The sequence below is a fragment of the Pelophylax lessonae genome (genome assembly GCF_965119305.1).
Source record: "Pelophylax lessonae genome assembly, chromosome: 10".
Classification (NCBI taxonomy): Eukaryota; Metazoa; Chordata; class Amphibia; order Anura; family Ranidae; genus Pelophylax; species Pelophylax lessonae.
Window position 1 is genome coordinate 125,041,871 of NC_138777.1, and position 21,909 is coordinate 125,063,779.

Below are 21,909 nucleotides of genomic sequence, written 5' to 3' on the forward strand. Positions count from 1 at the left end.
TTTACAACTCCTTTAGGTGAGTTATAGTCAGGAGCCACAACAAGGTATTTTACACACCTCAAGCGTGGAATACCTGCAGAAGCCAGAGAGTAGTAAAGCAATAGCAATTCAACATAAATGTCATCATAAAAGTATACAGTATATCCCCTTCCTTTCCAGAAAGGTCTTCTTTCAGGCTTTGCACTGTAGTGACAGGGAACTTTATAATCACACACTACTATATATTAATTTGGTATTAAAATTAAACGGTTCTTACTGCCAAATAAGGGAACAGCAATGTTTTCTGCTCTGGATACAGTCGAGGGCATCCCTGATGCAATCACTGCAATCCCATCAAAGAATGAAGAGTGTGGAGCAACTACAAAGATTGGAGATTCCGAGAAGCTTGCAGGCTTTCCAAAGATGCGTACATGGAATCCCATCGAGAGAAAAAGGAGACGTCCAAGGCAACTTAAAACATACTTTGATACATTTCTGCCAGAAAAATTAGAAAAATATAATGAATAAGAACAAACAATAAAAATGAAATAGCATAAATAACCTACATCCACACATATATTCTATCTGCTAATTAGATGTAAGTGATAAATTGAGAAATGTAAGCATATAGAAATGTTTTTTTAAGCAGAAATATAAAGAGCCCCCAAACCAAATGTATTTGATAGTTTATGATTTTCTGTGAGGCCTCTATTATTCTCCCTGATTTTAGTAGTTCTGTTTCTTTTACAGTAGACTTTAAAGGTAATCTCAAAGTATTAGAAGTATATAATAGGAAAGAAAGAAAAATTGAATACATTTCCTCTAAAAAGGTTAGCAAATAAAATAGTAGACGATAAAGCAAAAGCTGAGATTTTGGGGCTCATTTACTTGAAGGGATTCTAAACCTTTACCTTTGCCCCACATCTCATCACAGGTTCCCTCTGCTATCAATATGCTCTGTGAGGAGAGACCGAGGAGAAAGCCGCTGCTCTCCTCTGCAGCGCTGGATCAATATGGGGCTCAGATAAGTATAAGATGGAGGATGGGACTCCCGGACACAGAAGGTTTTGACCTTTATGCAGAGAATGCATTTAGGCAAAAAAAAAAAAAAAAAGAAACCTTAAGGGTTTACAACGACTTTAAGGTAAATAGACAGTTTACTTTGCAAGGAAAGTTGCACGTTGCAAGGGAATTTTCCCAGATCCTAATGAAGGCAGAGGTCAAAGGGAAGCTCTGCTGACGTCCATATGTCCATTATCCAATCACGTGCAAGCAAAAATGCTATTTGTTTTTTGTAACTTTCCTTGCAAAGTTAACAGCCTATTTGCCTAGTAAATCAACCCCTGTGAGTACATTGTTTATCTAGGTTTACAAAGGAATGGTGTAAAGAAGAAGTCTAAGCAAATGTAGAAATGGCACTTGGCCCCGATGGCATCAGTTCCCACACTCTAAAACAACGTATTAAAAAGGTATTTATAGGGCACTATGGTTTATTTTTTTACTTAGATTATCTTTAACAAGCTTTGTTTTAAAAGACCGCTTTACGGCACATGTTGTACCATTATTTAGAAATGGAAAAACAGGATATTGGAAAGCTATAGGATTAGATCATTAAACCTAAGTTCGTTTTTATCTAAAATATTTGAGGAAATTTTCATGGATTGTATCGAAAAGAATAATCCAAAATTAGACAATCTCAAGGGTTTATGAAAGATAAGTTATTCATATCTGAATGTTTAAAAGCTGTTGATGTCAAACATTTTCTAAAACATTATTTATCGTTCTTCATAGTAGGCTGATACAGACGTTAAGGACATAAGGCTTAGATGAAAATGTAGGTGCGTGAATTGTACAAATCCTGAGGAAGGGACCTAAGCTGGAGTCTTAATATCTTATGTTAGCCAATAAAAACTACCACTTCATCAATTGCATACTTTCAGCTTGAAAATGTATTAAGGAAATGAAGTTTGGCTGTCAATAAGACCTATTCCAAATGCATCATAGTTCGTAGAAGTGTTTTCTTACAGTGTTCATTTTTTGGTCCAGTTAGCATTTGCAAGTTTTTGGTAGTTTTCACCAAACGTTCTGCCCCATTTAGAAATGATGTACCCTTCATAATGGTGGTGAAATAGCATGCATTTTACAGAAGCTTGCAAGCAAAATCCAAATCCCATTGAAGTCAACAGAAGCTAAATCTTAGAAATCAGTAATGACCATTTTGTAGGCTAATAGACAAGGAAGGGGTGGGGGGCACAACCAACAAAGCAACTGGGGATCGCCTTCACATATATCAAACACTTATTTTAGCTGAGGGTCTGTTAAATGCAAATGCTCCCCCCCCCCCCCCCATTATAAAACACATAATAGAGGATCTGGTATAAAATGTAAAAAAAAAAAAAAAAGGAGCGAGTCCCACAATCTCCATACTAGACCCTCATTTGCCATGTGGTCTGGCAAGCCAGAAAATGTATTGGATGAGTATGCACCCCCATTCCTCTTGAACAATACTAGGCCACATGCTCTAAACAAGGGAAGGGCACTTTGCAAAAATGTACACCTCTTCTCCGCTAACCTAACCTGGTGGTTGTGGTGGTTTGTATATTGGAAACTGTTCTCCCCCTTAAATTAGATGACTCAAGATACCACACCGCCCCATGTGAATACTTAGTACCCCTACTCATTCACAAAAACAGTACATAAACACACACTTTAGACATATCATTTGTTGGATTTACAGCATGGGGCTTTTCTATCATCAGTTATATCATCCAGCAATGCAGACCCTCTTCAATCATGCATGCCAACCCTCTTTAAGAAAAAAACACCCAACTTGTCGGGCACATCCAATCCCATTGATCACTCAACACAAATACCAGTTATCAGGCTCCTCAGCTAAATGTAAATAAAGGGGCAGGATATCTCAAGTGAGGTCATTAATCAAAAATGGACATAACCTAAAGGGTTTGGTATGGAATTTTGGGGAAACCCATGCTTTTTTTTTTAATTTATACTTTTGGCACGCGGTCTCCCTTAAAATTCCTCCCAGATCTACAGGATCTGGTGTAAATTGGGGCCCTTTTGCTTACATTCACCTGTCGGCCAGGAATCCCTGACTGACAGCTGAATAGAGCGGGCAAGGATACGTCACTAGTAAGGACTGTGACTGCTGGCGCTGGAGCAGGAAACTGTCACATTTAACAATAGTAGCAATACTGCTATTTAAATGTTTCGCTTCCCACTGCAGCTGGAGGTTTGGTTTGGCAAATCACACATAGTTTTGCCATTTGCTGAACCCCCAAACATGGAAAATTTAGTCCAAACAAAACCAGGATCTCTTTCCTACTCCTCTATCACACTGGAATACACTTATATTACCAGACTACTAGCAATGCTTTTATAGGAAAGATCTTTGGGGACATTCTTTGACTGACTTTGGTGAGTGTTTTTGATTTATGTTATTTTGCTTGATTAATTTGGCACTGAATATTGTTTTTTTACTTTTTTATACAAAAAAATATAGGAATTTTGAAAGCAATATTACCTGGAATTCGGCCTTGAACATCTATTAGAGTTCCCTCAATTTTAGTACAATCTAGGACAGCATTATATTAGAAATGCATCTATATTATTTATTTTTTCTATTATTTTTAATATAGAAGTGTTATACAAATATACAGGGAGAGGGGGTTATTGACCTTCTTTTGGTTGATATCTCTCTGTTTTTTTGATTAATTGGTTTCTACATAAGTGGACAGTTCTATTGTTCAATTTTACAGGATTTTCAAGCTCTTTCACAGCTTTATTCCAGTTTTGCACCATGCATATTTTTGATTACATTAGTCAGTTACTAACCCATTTTTATGATTCTTTTATTACACCTAGTTTTTTTTTTTTTTTTTTTTTAGTTTGCAACCATTTGTATTGGTGAAAATTAGGCAATTACAAACGGTCATTACTGACAAAACAGGATATGTCTGGAGAATGTTATCGCAACAAAAGCATTGTGAATACACCTAGCTCTTTATAGTACAAGTATAAGGTTTACTTCAACCCTGATCTCCCTTTCTCCCTTCTCAGTGGGGGTCTAAATCCCTTGCTGTTTATAGGCTATTTAATGGAAAAAAGGGGGTTCCCCTGGGATTGGGACTTTTTAGGCACTGGTTGACAAATCTTAGACGAATAATAAAATGTATATATTTTAATGAAAAAATGTACAAAACAGAAAAAACATATGAACAAGCAAATATTGTATAAAAACAATTGCAAGCGCAAATATATGTGCAATGTAACCAGAGAAAACTCAACCAAAGGACCAGGAGATCCGACGCGTTTCGGGGTTCTTGAGACCCCTTCGTCAGGGATAACGCTGGTGTCCTATCTGTAGGTATTTGAAAAGACATAATATATAATATTTTGGCAGACCATATCTGTTTATACAGTACATGCATGACAAATTTCTGTAGATGGTATATTACTTACATGGTTGGTTTACACAAAGGTTTAGAGCTTGCAAAATTAAAAACAGGAAGAGAGCTGCGATCCAAGTGTCACCGTATGCCTTAAGGGTTTTTTGTCTTTCTTAGGCTGTTATACAGCCATCATAAGATGGAGGTAGGGAGAGGAGAGATAAACTTTTGCTCCACTGAAGCTTCCGATTCAGAACAGCTGGAGTCCAAAGGTAGCTTAGCTTAGCGGGACATGTCAGACATGAGCCTGTCCAAATTGCTGAAAAATCATAAAAAAAAAAAAAAGAAGAAGATGTAGATACCAAAGAGCACTAAAACCTTTTTCTCCTTCTTTCATGTTTTATAGAGATATATGTCCCTGGTGGAGAAAGAAAAGGGGCAGAAATGTATGTCCCTGGTAGAAAAGGAAGGACTACCAGAACAATGGTGTATCTATATTTTCAAAGTCCCAATGAACACCACTATATTTGGCTGGAGCCAATTGTATTAAATTGTATAAAACACAATTCTATGTATCTTTTGTATCACATCCTATCCACCTCATTGGGCTTTGTCATACATATTTTGTACCTGTTATATATTATATTTTATATTCTGTTATCACTATTCCTCTGTATCATGTTCTATACATACCAATGCCCGTGTATATATATATTTTTTCGCCCTTTGTAAAAAAACAGGCAGACAGCTGTGCTCACCATTTACCAAATGCCTTTTGTTTATTGATCAGACATGATCATTTCTTTATAATATAATGATATATTATCCATCATAAGCAGCTCGCTTTGTAAGCTTTTTCATGACATGGAGTCATTTATGATATACAGTGCTCCTCTGCTTGCTTCCTTTCCAGCACAGCCCGACACGGAAAGCGGGACTTGTCAATTTTTGACAGGCCCCCTCCTATCCGGGTAGATGGATACATACTCTGCTGACACTTCTCAGTGTCAGCCACATCCCCGGAATGTCAGCGAACGCACTTCCTGTGCGACGCGCTGACATTACTTCCGTGTCGGTGGGCGATGACGTGCCGGTCACGCCCACATCCGGCGCCATGACGCACCCCAATACGTCGGGCGCAGTGTCCGTCACTCGGCAGACACCGCCCAGGGAGCCCTCAGCTGGCGGCGGTGATCTGCTCTCATCAGCCTTATGAGGATCAGCTGCATGGACACTATTAATACCGACTCCCAGCATGGATCATTTGTGCGATCCATTGCTGGGAGAAGGATGTCCATGCAGATCTCTGATCCTCTGTCAGTTTTAAAGGTAACCTTTTCAAAAGCTTCTTTTACTTATCTGATCTTGTTTCTCTGCATTCCAATCTCATTCCTCATTCTTTCACCCTTATGGAGTACTATTTGAGCAACCAATTTTTTCTACTAATGGTATCTTTTCGGATTCCTATGATACACCACTATGTATTCATCCTTGTCTACTTTGAGATAGGTATCTCTTTGCCCACTGCCATATAAGCACATTGAACATATTGTATTCAATGTATATTCAATTGGTAAGAAAATGATTTATTTTTTTCATATGGTTGTTCTTTGTGGCATTTTTTACAATTTAAAATACAATTGGCTCCAGCCAAATATAGTGGTGTTCATTGGGACTTTGAAAATATAGATACACCATTGTTCTGGTAGTCCTTCCTTTTCTACCAGGGACATACATTTCTGCCCCTTTTCTTTCTCCACCAGGGACATATATCTCTATAAAACATGAAAGAAGGAGAAAAAGGTTTTAGTGCTCTTTGGTATCTACATCTTTTTTTTTTTATGATTTTTCAGCAATTTGGACAGGCTCATGTCTGACATGTCCCGCTAAGCTAAGCTACCTTTGGACTCCAGCTGTTCTGAATCGGAAGCTTCAGTGGAGCAAAAGTTTATCTCTCCTCTCCCTACCTCCATCTTATGATGGCTGTATAACAGCCTAAGAAAGACAAAAAACCCTTAAGGCATACGGTGACACTTGGATCGCAGCTCTCTTCCTGTTTTTAATTTTGCAAGCTCTAAACCTTTGTGTAAACCAACCATGTAAGTAATATACCATCTACAGAAATTTGTCATGCATGTACTGTATAAACAGATATGGTCTGCCAAAATATTATATATTATGTCTTTTCAAATACCTACAGATAGGACACCAGCGTTATCCCTGATGAAGGGGTCTCAAGAACCCCGAAACGCGTCGGATCTCCTGGTCCTTTGGTTGAGTTTTCTCTGGTTACATTGCACATATATTTGCGCTTGCAATTGTTTTTATACAATATTTGCTTGTTCATATGTTTTTTCTGTTTTGTACATTTTTTCATTAAAATATTTACATTTTATTATTCGTCTAAGATTTGTCAACCAGTGCCTAAAAAGTCCCAATCCCAGGGGAACCCCCTTTTTTCCATTACATATCGGGATGTGGCACATAATTTGAGGCTCTCAGCAGGAACACACTTTGCATTTATAGGCTATTTATAGCAGGAACTGGTGACTCGAGTTCCTCCTCTCAGGATACATGCCTGTATGTTTAAATTAGATGTAAGTTGAGTTATTTATTCCTTTTATTGCTTGTTCTTATGCAATCATGTGTATGAGAACACAGATTAATCGCTCAACCTTTTTTGATGTTGTGGAACAAAAAAAAATCTAGGGTGCTCTACAATTTCCTTATTAAGCAGGTTGAAAGCCTATGAAACACATTGACTATTAATGCACCCTCACCACAGGGTCAAATTGTCATCTATGTAAAGGAGGAATAAATAAATAGTCATGTTATTAAAAGAGGAAGTAAACCCTCCTCTGACACTTTTACCTATAGGTAAGCCTATGATAAGGCTTACCTATAGGTACTGTAAATATCTCCTAAACATGTACCGTTTAGGAGATATTTACCTTACATGCAGCCAGTGACGTCACTGGCGCATGCGCTCTGAAGGAACGGCCGCTGGTGCCGTTCCTTCAAAGGCCCATGCCGTGACCGTCGGCTCCCGCGCGCGTGCGCGGGAGTGACGTCACCTCGGCTCCGGCCAATCAGATGGCCGGATGCCACGATCCCGAAAGACGGGCGACTGCACATGTCGCCTGTCATAGAGGTAAGCGGGCGGCAAGGCGGGGGCTCGTTCTAAGGTAAGTATTTCATAATGAGCTAGTATGCGATGCATACTAGCTCATTATGGTTTTCTCTTTCAGCTTGTTAAAAAAAAAAAAAAAATGTAACTGAGTTTACAACCTCTTTAAGCATTTATGTGTTTATACTCTGAGGTTAAATAAGCAGGTAGAGTGTATAGATCAGCATATGTTAACTAATGTGAAACCATTGTATTATAGGGTTAATACTCATGTTCAGCTCTTTTCCAAACAAAACAAAATAATAATATTAAGGCTGCATTCACATGTCAGCTTATAATCGCGGGCAGAACCGCCGCGGTTCCGCCCGCGATTCGGAGATTTATTGCAAATCGCGGGACGCCTAGCGTTGCCCGTTGATTTGCAATAGCCCCCCAAACGCCGAGCGATGTTGCCGCGATTTACGCCCGCCGAATCGCGGCAACATCGCGCAAACAAAATCGCGGGACGCAATACGCTCCAAAGAAGCTCTTGTACTTTTTTGGAGCGTATTGCGTCCCGTGATTTTGTTTGCGCGATGTTGCCGCGATTCGGCGGGCGTAAATCGCGGCAACATCGCTCGGCGTTTGGGGGGCTATTGCAAATCAACGGGCAACGCTAGGCGTCCCGCGATTTGCAATAAATCTCCGAATCGCGGGCGGAACTGCGGCGGTTCTGCCCGCGATTATAAGCTGACATGTGAATGCAGCCTAAAAGGTTGTTGCTTTTTTTATAAGGATTGTGTAATAATAAAACGAAGATTTTACAAAAATATTTCTATTTGTACATTGCATGTTTCTGAGTGGCACCGGAGAAGTCTTATTTATTTTATTTGTTCTACTTTTTGGATACTTTATAAGAAACATGACATTTTTATATCCCTGCTTACAAATACTTTAGGTTTGTTTTTTGTTTTCCTCCTTCACCAAAGCAGCCTGCATGGCTAATTTAAACAAAACTACGGTGCCGAAAAAATTATGAAATTTTATGATGAAAACTAAATTTTAACAAAATTACTCTGCTCTACAGCTGAGTATATAAACCCATATGCAAGTACCATATAGATATGCATGCCATACTAAGAAATAGGTAAAATATGCAGAGGGCATAAAAACATAAACCTTGCATTAACCATGTATACAATATATACATAATATATATCCTGTAAAGGTTGAATAAAAAAGTAATAGTAAATCCAAAAGTATGCAAATTAAAAAGTTAAAAAACGTAACCCCAGGTTAAGGAAATATATAATAAAAAAATAAAAGTACATACTCAAACGAATTATCAATATTCCAGTGTTCTGTAATACGTAGGAGCTAGCTATGTGTCGTACCCCAAAAAGACCACAAGATGGGGTCAACGTTCAGTCTTGAGACACACGTGTAATGATATTTATACTGTATTCATATCTATTTTTATTTTAACACCTGAATTGTTCTTGTTATTTGTAATAAATCTGTCCGCTTCTTAAGTTAAATAATTGGAAAAACATTATAATCTTGGGCTGTAATAGTTCTAAATGGATTCATTAATTAATTAATAAAATGCAGCTAAATATTAAAAATATCATAATTTGTTAAAAATAATAAACATTGTAAAAATAAGTAACTGATGATATATATGCATATGAATCACTGCTGTGCTAGGGTATACAGTACTTTTGCATATGTTTTAGGCAGGTGTGAAAAAAATGCTGTAAATTAGGAATGCTTTCAGAAATAGAAGTGTTAATAGTTATTTTTAACAATTAACAAAATGGAAAGTAAATGAACAGAAGTGGAATCTAAATCAAAATCAGTATTTGGTGTGACCACCATTTGCCTTCAAAACAGCATCAATTCTTCTAGGTACACTTGCATATAGTGTTTGAAGGAAGTCGGCAGGAAAGTTGTTGCAAACATCTCAAAGAACGAATTGTTTATTTTTATCAATTTACAAAATGCAAAGTGAGCGAAAAGAAGAAAAATCTAAATCAAATTACTAATTTGATTTATTAGGTAGGTGTTTGTTGTATAATTATAGTATTGTACCAACATCCCTGGTCATGATACAAAAAACAAGGGGTTATGTGGAAGCCCTGGTGTGAGGGTCTGGCACAGAACACCGTGTCTTGAAGAATGAAAGAGAAGATAAGACAAGAAGGGAAACAAAAAACCTGGGAGTGCGAGTGGCATTCACCAGAAGAGAGAGAAAAAAAAAAAAAAAAGAATACAGGGGAGAAGAAAGAGATATGAAATGACAGACAAAGGAAGAAGAGAAGAATGGGGGGGGGGGAAGGAAAAAGGGAAAAAGGAAAAGAAAAAAAGGGGGGGGGAAGAAAAAAGAGGGAATAAAAAGGGGGAAGACAATGGAAAAAAGAGGGGATGAAAAAAGTATGAAGCAAAGATGGATAGTTGGAGGGCTAGTGGGATTTTAGCGGTACTGTAGTCAACAATGGAAAACCATCATGTATAAAAATAGAAATTTTATTTTTTATTAAAAATTACATACATAATAGAGAAAAAAGTAAAAAAGTTTGTAATGTAAAAATAGTCATACAAAACAATTTGTTATCATGGTCATATCGATTACATACAGTTCTGAACACTGCAGGCAGTATATATGTTGTACAAGCTCCGGTAGCCCCAAACCAGGGTGCCGGGCATTAACCCAACATGTTTCGCGGGTCTCAACACTCCGCTTCTTCAGGGGTATAGATTTATATGGTATAATAGTTTGCCTTAGAGTTCCTGTGTAATAGAAATATATTGTGAGAACATTGTAAACAGCATTTTGTTATTCGCATGCACAAACACATACTAGCTTTGGTGGTGGGAGCCCTGGACTAGTATGTGTTTGTGCATGTGAATAACAAAATGCTGTTTACAATGTTCTCACAATATATTTCTATTACACAGGAACTCTAAGGCAAACTATTATACCATATAAATCTATACCCCTGAAGAAGCGGAGTGTTGAGACCCGCGAAACATGTTGGGTTAATGCCCGGCACCCTGGTTTGGGGCTACCGGAGCTTGTACAACATATATACTGCCTGCAGTGTTCAGAACTGTATGTAATCGATATGACCATGATAACAAATTGTTTTGTATGACTATTTTTACATTACAAACTTTTTTACTTTTTTCTCTATTATGTATGTAATTTTTAATAAAAAATAAAATTTCTATTTTTATACATGATGGTTTTCCATTGTTGACTACAGTACCGCTAAAATCCCACTAGCCCTCCAACTATCCATCTTTGCTTCATACTTTTTTCCCTTTCCTTTTTTCATCCCCTCTTTTTTCCATTGTCTTCCCCCTTTTTATTCCCTCTTTTTTCTTCCCCCCCCCCTTTTTTTCTTTTCCTTTTTCCCTTTTTCCTTCCCCCCCCCCCCCCCCCCCCATTCTTCTCTTCTTCCTTTGTCTGTCATTTCATATCTCTTTCTTCTCCCCTGTATTCTTTTTTTTTTTTTCTCTCTCTTCTGGTGAATGCCACTCGCACTCCCAGGTTTTTTGTTTCCCTTCTTGTCTTATCTTCTCTTTCATTCTTCAAGACACAGTGTTCTGTGCCAGACCCTCACACCAGGGCTTCCACATAACCCCTTGTTTTTTATACTAATTTGATTTACTAATCAAATTACTAATACTAATAAAACCAGCCTTGGTTTCCCTTAGTAAGAATGTCGGCGGCAGCACCTGGCAGCCGATCAAAAATTTGGCTGGGGTGCTGACTTCGTGGGCTCCCAGGACAGGTAAGGGTCTATATATTAAAAGTCAGCAGCTACAGTAGTTGTAGCTGCTGACTTAAATTTTTCTTTCTCCAGGCGGAACTCCTCTTTAATGACATTGGCTGTATGTTTGGGTTCGTTGTGCTGCTGCAGAATAAATTTGGGGCCAATCATGATGGCATGATGGATATGTAACTGCCTGTATTTCTCAGCATTGAGGACCCCATTGATCCTAACCAAATCTCCAACCCTATTTGCAGAAATGCAGCACCAAACCTCCACCATACTTTGATGTTGCCTGCAGACACTGAATATTATAACCATATCCAGCCCTTTAGTGAACAAACTGCCTCCTTCTGAAGCCAGATATTTCAAGTGCATCAGTCCAGAGCACCTGTTGCCATTTTTCTGCACCCCAGTTCCTATATTTTCATGCATTGTTGAGTCGCTTAGTGAAATAAATAGGGGTGTTTTTTAGATTCCCCAATTTTAAATTAAAAATATGTATTCTCTTGTCTGTTCCTATTATTAGCTAGTCTATCAAAGTTCTGATAACATTAATGGTGCTGATATAACAACAATATTAGCTAAAAAAAATGAACAAGTTTCTCAAAGAAGCAAAGGCCTTATTTACAGAGAAAATAGAACACAAACATAGAAATCTAAGAATATTACAGAGCATATAGAAATAAAAGAGACGAGATGATACGTTATGAGAGTCCATCCTCTGTGTTTGTGTCTTTTAGCTAGGCTCAATTAGAGGGGGAGAGAAGAAGAAAATAAGCCGTTCATCGCTGGCCTTTGCCCTTTTAAAGCACACTCAGACACAAACCACACAAACACCCTCTACTCCACCCGAGTAGTCCTCTGTCCAATAAGCAAAAAAAAGGAAGTAAACTTTCAGGAAGTGGGTTGCTGTCTTCGATAACCACCAGTAGAAGGCATTGCTATATTGCCATTGAACCCTTGACCTAGACCAGCATTACAGCCCACATCTGGTCCCTTTGATGTTCTGGTTGAAACATCCCCAGGAGGTCTTTACTCATGCTCTTCTATTCCCATACCCCACCGCAAGGGGGTATGCATGAATCCTCTCCAAGATGAAGACCTGATATGCACCCTTCTTCTATATATACCCTGCTGGGTAATCTTGCTCAGCTGGCGTCCCAGGCTACCCCCAGCCATATACAGATGGCTTCATTATAAACAGGTCTCAACAGTCCAGAAATAGGATATTAAAAACATGTTGCCTTTCAACACTTAGCTTTGTTTCCACATTGGAGGTATGGCTTTTTTGCCACAAGTATTCCTTGAAGACGACTTCTGGCCAGACTTTACCAGACAGACATAGATAGCAAATTACCGTGTTGGTGGGCCCATACCCATGACTAATATAGACAAAAAAATATATAGAAAAGATGGGGCTTTCAAGGCCAATGGGAGGAGGAGGATCATATATAACACAAAGTTTATCTAAAATGTAACTTTATTATACATGTTAATATAAAACTGGTAAATCACACAGGAATAGTTCCCATGTATGACATATATAAAAACCAAGCAAACAAAACAGAAAAGCATATGTAGAAATATATTCCCATATGGGAATGCCGATACTTGGTATTAGGAGATGATGTTAGTGTCTCTGATGGAGCATGGTCTAAGGGTCCCCAGCAAGCCGACGCGTTTCGCACAAGGCTTCCTCAGGGCCAGAGAGACCAAAGACAGACCGATATTTCTACAAATTATATATAAAAATGAATACATAAATCACCAACAATATTGAATAAAAAAGATGTACATTTCATGTTATATGAGTGACATACAATTACTTCAACAATTACTTCAAGAATATCAAAACATGAATTATATGTGTGGCTTAATACTGGCCCCGATGCGAATCAGATCATGGCAGGCAAAGCAAAAAATGGGCCGACTAGATTGGCGCTAATTCAAAAGTAAAATCAAGAGTGAATGGTAAATGTGCTAGAAAACAAGATCGGTGCTTAATCAAACACAATATAGCAATAATAAATCATAACGATGATACTGTGAATAAATCCAGGTGTGAAACAGTATGAATAACAGCAAATATGCTCAAATCCAAAACAATGTGAATAAAATAAAATAAAAGTGCAAATCAATCCATATAATGTGCAAATGCAGAATAAATCAAAAATGTCCAAGATGATAGCTGTGCTGGAACATAAAATCCTATGTGCGTGGAACCATCTTCCATAAAGTGTCAAAGTGAAGGTACAATAACTTAATGTCGGTCCAATATCGATACTATATAGTGTGCAATGGCCGCTTACCTCAAACACACAAAAAAAGCACATGTGTGTGATCCAAAACATAGGATCTATAGAGATTTATAGATTTATAGAGACCCTTGGGATCGGACTCTATAAATGCGGCAGCTGTGACTTTTGCCCCTGGATCTTAGAAGGTGACTCATTTTTATTACCTAATGGTCGTAGGAGATATATTAATCAATATGTCACGTGCCAAACGAAGGCAGTGGTCTACATCATGTTTTGCCCATGTGGGGCCTACTATGTGGGCAAAACGATTAGGCCACTATACAAAAGGATTTCTGATCATATATCATATATAAACAATGGTCAGATTATTACTCCCATTAGAGGACATGTGGGCCTAAAGCATAAATTTGACCAATCATCAAATTTACAGTGTTAGATGTCATCCCCCAAGAGAGTAGGGGGTGGGACATTGATAAAGTTCTAGCGTGCGAAGCAAAGTGGATATACGACTTAAAGAGTGACCATGTTCCCCGGCCTTAATGACATACTTAGTTTTAATCCCTTTCTGTGAAGTATCTTTTCCCTGCTGATTGTTGTATCCTCTATATAGATCAACAGTCACTTTTTTTTTCTCTCCCTAGGTCAGTTTAGCCACTAGGCATGAATATAATGGGTTCAAGTTAGCCACTAGGCACTAATATAAAGGGGGTTAATATTCAATATATTATTCTTGGCTTAAATATTCTAATTCTTTCTATGTACAATATGGTGGCATATGTTAAACTGATCCTGATCAACCTGCGGATCATGGCAGTATAGGCATGTTGAGTATTACTGTCAAGATTGCGGGCTGTGGCACATTATTTTGTTGCTTATAATTTTTCCCATCTAGAGAATAGAATGGATGATGCAATACAGTGCTGCCATTATCTTGTCAGCTGCAAAGATCATGCGGCAATGAGAGACTTCTAGTATATACCAAACGCGGCATCTATAACATCGGATATGACGGCTTTATGTCCCTCGCGGGTCAAGTGCGCATGCGCACATATTGGTTCACTCAAAGGACATAGTGGAATGCATCGATGTGAGCACATTTCCACCATCCAGGGAGGCAGGATCGTTCTCTATGATCTAGTACATCACTTCCGGTTGCGGGATGTCTACTTCCGCCCCCCCCCCCCCGGATGTAAAGGTTGGGGGCGGTACGGAAACAATTTTGGTGCCATTCCATTAAATTAGGGCTATTTAAGGCCCCATCACCACTGTACCCACAGGCTGGCACTCCGAACCTGGATACGCTGCAGGTATGAATCCTTAACCACACAATAACTGGGAGATATGGAAATTCTTGGCAGCATGTAACTTTCATACATGCTTCTACCCCACAGGCCTGCTTTGCCTGGCGTTTCATGGGTCGGCCGCCGTTACAGGCTCACAGCTGGAACACATTTAGAGTATACCTGCCTCATGATTTGACTGGATGATTTACAGGTATGTGCTATTTTCAGTCAGTCCCCCATGGGATATGTTACCCCTACTTTTGAGTGTGCCATATTTAAATTTCCTATCCCAGTGATGTGAATTCCCCTCTTTTTTCTTCCATCTAGTTGAAAACTCTAGCTGTATGTAGGATACAGGATATTTGGATACACCTACCCTAATGAGATGTTCCCATGTACCTTGACTATATGTTGCCACTATAATAGAATAAGGTAGGTTTGACTATAGTCCGAGTTAGCGATATGGCAGTATTAAGTATTTAAGTATTGATTTACTGAATTTGCTATATAATAACCCCCTATTATATATTACATATTTATTTACAGTAGCTATTTAGGCCTTAACGGTCCAAGATAACGGGAACCTCAATATAGGTGCGAGTGTGCATACACGCACGTCCTCTTAATTAAACCTACAGAATCACTGTGCCAATATGGTCATATGATGATCATTGCATCATCACGATTTGTGGATAACATGGTTGTTCGGCCCATTTTTTGCTTTGCCTGCCATGATCTGATTTGCATCGGGGTCAGTATTAAGCCACACATATAATTTATGATTTGATATTCTTGAAGTAATTGTATGTCACTCATATAACATGAAATGTACATCATTTTTTATTCAATATTGTTGGCGATTTATGTATTCATTTTTATATATAATTTGTAGAAATATCGGTCTGTCTTTGGTCTCTCTGGCCCTGAGGAAGCCTTGTGCGAAACGCGTCGGCTTGCTGGGGACCCTTAGACCGTGCTCCATCAGAGCCCCTAACATCATCTCCTAATACCAAGTATCGGCATTCCCATATGGGAATATATTTCTACATATACGTTTGTTTTGTTTGCTTTGTTTTTATATATGTCATACATGGGAACTATTCCTGTGTGATGTACCAGTTTTATATTAACATGTATAATAAAGTTACATTTTAGATAAACTTTGTGTTATATATGATCCTTCTCCTCCCATTGGCCTTGAAAGCCCCATCTTTTCAATATATTTTTTTTGCCTACTTTACCAGACAGTAGATGGGTGTGCCTGGGTCACACTGGTTTCTGCAAGTTCTGTGCCGATGTCACTGCTGGACATCTTATTTGCGAGAGGTAGGCGCTGAGGGGTTAATGTAAATTATTCAAAGGAATCGGGGGGCTACACGAACCTTGCTTGTAAGGCCGAACTAAATAATACACCTCAGGAAATGCCGCCATGGCTAACAGAGGACAGACTTAGAGCTAAACTAGAGAAACTTAACATAAATAAATCCCCGGGACCGGGTGGCTTGCACCCGAGGGTTCTTAATGAGCTCAGCCAGGTGATTGCCAGACCATTATTCTTGATCTTTAAGGATAGTTTACAGATGGGTATGGTGCCAGCTGATTGGAAAAAAGCCAACGTGGTACCAATATTTAAAAAGGGGCCGAGATATATCCCGGGTAACTATGGGCCGGTCAGCCTAACATCAGTAGTCTGCAAAATTTTGGAGGGGATGATAAGGGACCACATACAAGACTTTAGTAATGAAAACGGTATTATAAGTAGTAATCAGCATGGATTCATGAAAAATCGTTCGTGCCAAACCAATCTATTAACCTTCTACGATGAAGTGAGCTGCCACCTAGATAAAGGAAAGCCTGTGGATGTGGTGTATCTGGACTTTGCAAAGGCCTTTGACACCATTCCCCACAAACGCTTACTGTACAAACTAAGGAAGGTAGGTATGGACCATAAGGTGAGTACCTGGATAGAGAACTGGCTCCAGGGGAGAGTACAGAGGGTGGTGATTAATGGGGAGTACTCGGATTGGGCGGGTGTGGAAAGTGGGGTCCCCCAGGGTTCTGTCCTGGGACCAATCCTGTTTAATTTATTCATAAATGATCTAGAGGAGGGGATATCTAGTACAATCTCAGTATTTGCAGATGATACTAAATTAGGCTTGCCAATATCTTCTATGCTGGATGTGGAAACCTTGCAAGCGGACCTGAACAAAATAACGGGGTGGGCAACTACATGGCAGATGAGATTTAATGTTGAAAAATGTAAAGTAATGCACTTGGGGGCCAGAAACCAGAAAGCAAGCTACTCACTAGGGGGGGAACCTCTGGGTGAGTCTAGGATGGAAAGGGACCTGGGGGTACTGGTAGACAACAGACTTGGCAGTGGCATGCAATGCCAAGCCGCCGCAAGCAAAGCCAACAGAATACTGGGTTGTATAAAAAAGGGGATTCACTCCAGAAATAAAGAGATTATTCTTCCACTCTACAAGACTCTGGTCCGGCCACATCTGGAGTATGCTGTCCAGTTCTGGGCACCGGTCCTCAGGAAGGATGTGCTGGAACTGGAGAAAGTCCAGAGAAGGGCAACAAAAATAATTAGGGGAAAGGAGGACATCAGCTATGAGGAAAGACTACAAGCACTGAACCTATTCTCTCTGGAGAAGAGACGATTGAGGGGGGGATATGATATCAATGTACAAATACTGTACTGGCGACCCTAGCATAAGGAACAAACTATTCAGAGAGAGGAGATACAATAAGACACGTGGCCACTCACTAAAACTTGAGGAAAGGCGGTTTAACCTTAAAGTGCGTAAGGGGTTCTTCACTGTAAGAGCGGTAAGGATGTGGAATTCTCTTCCACAAGCAGTCGTATCAGCAGGGAGCATTGATAGTTTCAAAAAACTATTAGATGGACACCTTAAAGGCCACAACATACAGGGGTATACAATGTACGGTTAAAAGCAAACACACACACACATCATAGGTTGAACTGGATGGACTGATGTCTTTTTTCAACCTCACTAACTATGTAACTATGCATTAGGGTAAAAAACCTTCTAAAAGCAGCTCTTCCCTCAGCCCCCCTTATACTTAGGAAAAATCAAAAAATAGAGAAACTACTTATAGGCTCAAGCCCTAACTATCACAGAACTGGGTCTCTTTAAAAACTTATCCCAAAAATCTAGACCAATACAGCAGAAAAAACAATGTTATTGTACATGTAACACATAGACAATTATAATATCAACCATAGACCCCAAAACCACCCTGTCAATCCTTCACAAATATTTCACATTCTCATTCATCCGTGAACTTGTAAATTGTTTACAGATGGATCTCGGATACTGTAATATTGGCTATGAGTAGAAGTTATGTGCAGAACGTCCTGTAATATGATCCTTCAGGAAAACCAGGAATGATATGTTCCACTTGTATTAGTAGCTGGAAATTAATAATGGATGCAAGAGTTCCCTCCATAGAGTGTTAGATCTGATGCACAATCAAATGTGTATTCCAACTTCTGGGCAACAAAATAGAAGACCAGAACATATGTAGCTAGGTACAGAGTCCTGTGCAGGAGTAACAGGAAGCAATTGATGAAAAATCCATAGAACTGTTTTCCGCAGCGTGGTCTAGACGAAGACTCCAAACCTGAGACTGAAATTATATGCTCCAGCCTCCCTTGTACACAATACAGATGTTATAGATTAACAGCATCCACAATACAGTCCATGAGACTAAATATTACATATAGTGTGGTCTAGAGGAGAGCTCAAGACTATGGTTGTGAATGTTCATACCAATCTCCCTCACACACTTAACAAGCCGCCAGATGACTTGCATGTCATAAGGGGGTATAGTGTACTAGAGCCACTCATGAAGTATAGAGTAAGTGTCCTAGTATCAATGCACCCCAAGCCACTTCAAGCAGAAACTGTAAAAGATCTCCAAGATTGGATCCTTTACTTTTCAATCTGCAACATAGCCACACCATATACAGTACATATCGCCACCAGTGGTCTGCCATTGTCAGCCTCAAGACAGGGATAGGTAGGGGGCATGTGGAATCCTATGCCATCCTGACCAGTTTGGTGTGTGCTCCCGGCTGCATCAATGGTAAAGCTTATACTTACCTGAGCCCAATATCTCAATCCAGCGATGTGCATGACAGCCAAGGTTCTCCCCTCTCTCCATCGTCATTGGTTCAGATACAGCAACGGGAGCCATTTGCTCCTGCTGCTGTCAATCACAGCCAGTGAGAAGGGAGCGGGGGCAGGGCTGAGACCCACTCTGTTTCCTGTGAGTTTCTTCAAAAACTCTGTGCACAAGCCCTGTGTGTACCTAGAAAAATGGATGCTGGTTGGAAACAAAAGGATAGTCACATCAATTATTGATTTGATTTATATTTGTCTTCTGTTCACTCACTTTGCATTTTGTAAATTGATAAAACCAAACAATTAAAATATATATTTTTGAAAGTATTCTTACTTTACAGCATTTCTTCACACCTGCCTCATACTTTTGCACGGTACTGTACATCTGATAAGATAGTCAATTCATTATGCGGCTCAAATTTATCCAATTTTTATACAGGATAGGCTAGGTTTAGGGATGGTAGATGGACTAATTTTTGAGTGACCTGTATGTTGTCCTGAAAATATTTGCAGCACAACTCTGAACACAATGTAATTCTGGGTGCCAACACTGGCTTGGTCTGGAATGCCACAATGCAGTTTTAGCTTCTTACAGTAAAGACAAAAAATCACCCAGATCGCACACTTAGAGGCACAATTTCACCTTTCCTAGACACAGCACAAACAAAAACTGACCCCAAATTGTGAACTTAAGCTTGACCATATTAGTCAGCAACTTGACCTTTATCCCACAAATAAAGCTGAAAAAAAGGTTTAATAGTCAAAAACTATTATCTATGTTAAAGGTAATAAGTAGTGTTGAGCGAACACGGACTGTATTATTCGTGTTCGTACCGAATAATTGGATTTTTTGTACCCGAACACGGACACTTTACTGTATGTTCGGGTAAAAATCAGTGTTCGGTCGTTTTATTTCCGGGTTTTGCATGCTTTGGCGCTCTTTTCATGGCAGGCTTTCAACAGCCAATCAACAATCGTTTAACTGGTGTGCCTTAAGCCATCCCAGCCATGCCTGCAAATGTCTCAGTAGCTGTGATTGGCCGTCTGAAGCATGTGACCAAGTCTTTATAAGTTCCAGGCAGCCGCAGCGTCTTCATTCTGCTGCTTAGATCAGGGACAGAGCACACATCAACGTGCTGGCTGCTGATTAGGGAAAGACAGGCAGGAAAAAACCATTTGTGTCCGGATAGAATTGAGGGACAGGTCGGAGTGTTTAGGCAGGGCGAGTTGTAGGCATTTTAGGGATAGAGTCTGCTGAATTATAGGGTCAGTGTCTTCTACAAAGTACAATCGATATTGCTGTGTGGGGGGTGGGGTGACTCTGCACTCAATCCTGATCTACGATCTCTTCTCAATCCTGTTAGGGAGAGGCTGCTGCTGCTGAATTTTAGGGAAACTGTGTTCTACAAACTACAATCGATATTGCTGTGTGGTGTGGGATAGGAGATAGGCAGGTGTCAGTGATCCACATCCATTTTTCTGTGTGTGAGCTGCAGTGAACACAATCTTTTTGGGCTGCAGTGAACACAATCTTTTTGGGGTGCAGTGAACAACGTCCTTTTTGGGGTGCAGTGAACAAAATCCTTTTTGGGGTGCAGTGAACAAAATCCTTTTTGGGGTGCAGTGAACAAAATCCTTTTTGGGGTGCAGTGAACAAAATCCTTTATGGGGTGCAGTGAACACAATCTTTGTGGGGTGCAGTGAACACAATCTTTTTGGGGTGCAGTGAACAACATCCTTTTTGGGGTGCAGTGAACAAAATCCTTTTTGGGGTGCAGTGAACACAATCTTTTTGGGGTGCAGTAAACAAAATCCTTTGTGGGGTGCAGTGAACACAATCTTTGTGGGGTGCAGTGAACACAATCTTTTTGGGGTGCAGTGAACAAAATCCTTTTTGGGGTGCAGTGAACACAATCTTTTTGGGGTGCAGTGAACAAAATCCTTTGTGGGGTGCAGTGAACACAATCTTTGTGGGGTGCAGTGAACACAATCTTTTTGGGGTGCAGTGAACAAAATCCTTTTTGGGGTGCAGTGAACAACATCCTTTTTGGGGTGCAGTGAACAAAATCCTTTTTGGGGTGCAGTGAACAACATCCTTTTTGGGGTGCAGTGAACAACATCCTTTTTGGGGCGCAGTGAACAAAATCCTTTTAGGCTGCAGTGAACACAATCTTTGTGGGGTACAGTGAACACAATCTTTGTGGGGTGCAGTGAACACAATCTTTGGGGGGTACAGTGAACACAATCTTTTTGGGGTGCAGTGAACAAAATCCTTTGTGGGGTGCAGTGAACACAATCTTTGTGGGCTGCAGTGAACACAATCTTTTTGGGGTGCAGTGAACAAAATCCTTTGTGGGGTGCAGTGAATACAATCTTTGTGGGGTGCAGTGAACACAATCTTTTTGGGGTGCAGTGAACAAAATCCTTTTTGGGTTGCAGTGAACACAATCTTTGTGGGGTGCAGTGAACACAATCTTTGTGGGGTACAGTGAACAGAATCTTTGTGGGGTGCAGTGAACACAATCTTTGGGGGGTACAGTGAACACAATCTTTTTGGGGTGCAGTGAACAAAATCCTTTGTGGGGTGCAGTGAACACAATCTTTGGGGGGTACAGTGAACACAATCTTTTTGGGGTGCAGTGAACAAAATCCTTTGTGGGGTGCAGTGAACACAATCTTTGTGGGGTGCAGTGAACACAATCTTTTTGGGGTGCAGTGAACAAAATCCTTTTTGGGGTGCAGTGAACAAAATCCTTTTTGGGGTGCAGTAAACAAAATCCTTTGTGGGGTGCAGTGAACACAATCTTTGTGGGGTACAGTGAACAGAATCTTTGTGGGGTGCAGTGAACACAATCTTTGGGGGGTACAGTGAACACAATCTTTTTGGGGTGCAGTGAACAAAATCCTTTGTGGGGTGCAGTGAACACAATCTTTGGGGGGTACA

The 21,909-nt window shown here is 39.8% G+C and overlaps 1 protein-coding gene across 1 annotated transcript in view; it reads right to left on the bottom strand.

Annotated features, from left to right (window-relative positions):
- The window catches only part of LPCAT2 (lysophosphatidylcholine acyltransferase 2), a gene marked incomplete at its 5' end in the record, with an annotated part of 226,525 nt that overhangs the window by 161,296 nt on the left and 43,320 nt on the right, over positions 1 to 21,909 (bottom strand). Inside the window, one exon of the mRNA XM_082270732.1 lies at positions 257 to 474. Coding sequence (XP_082126858.1) covers positions 257 to 474 — 218 coding nt within the window. The remainder of the gene's footprint in view (positions 1 to 256; positions 475 to 21,909) is intronic.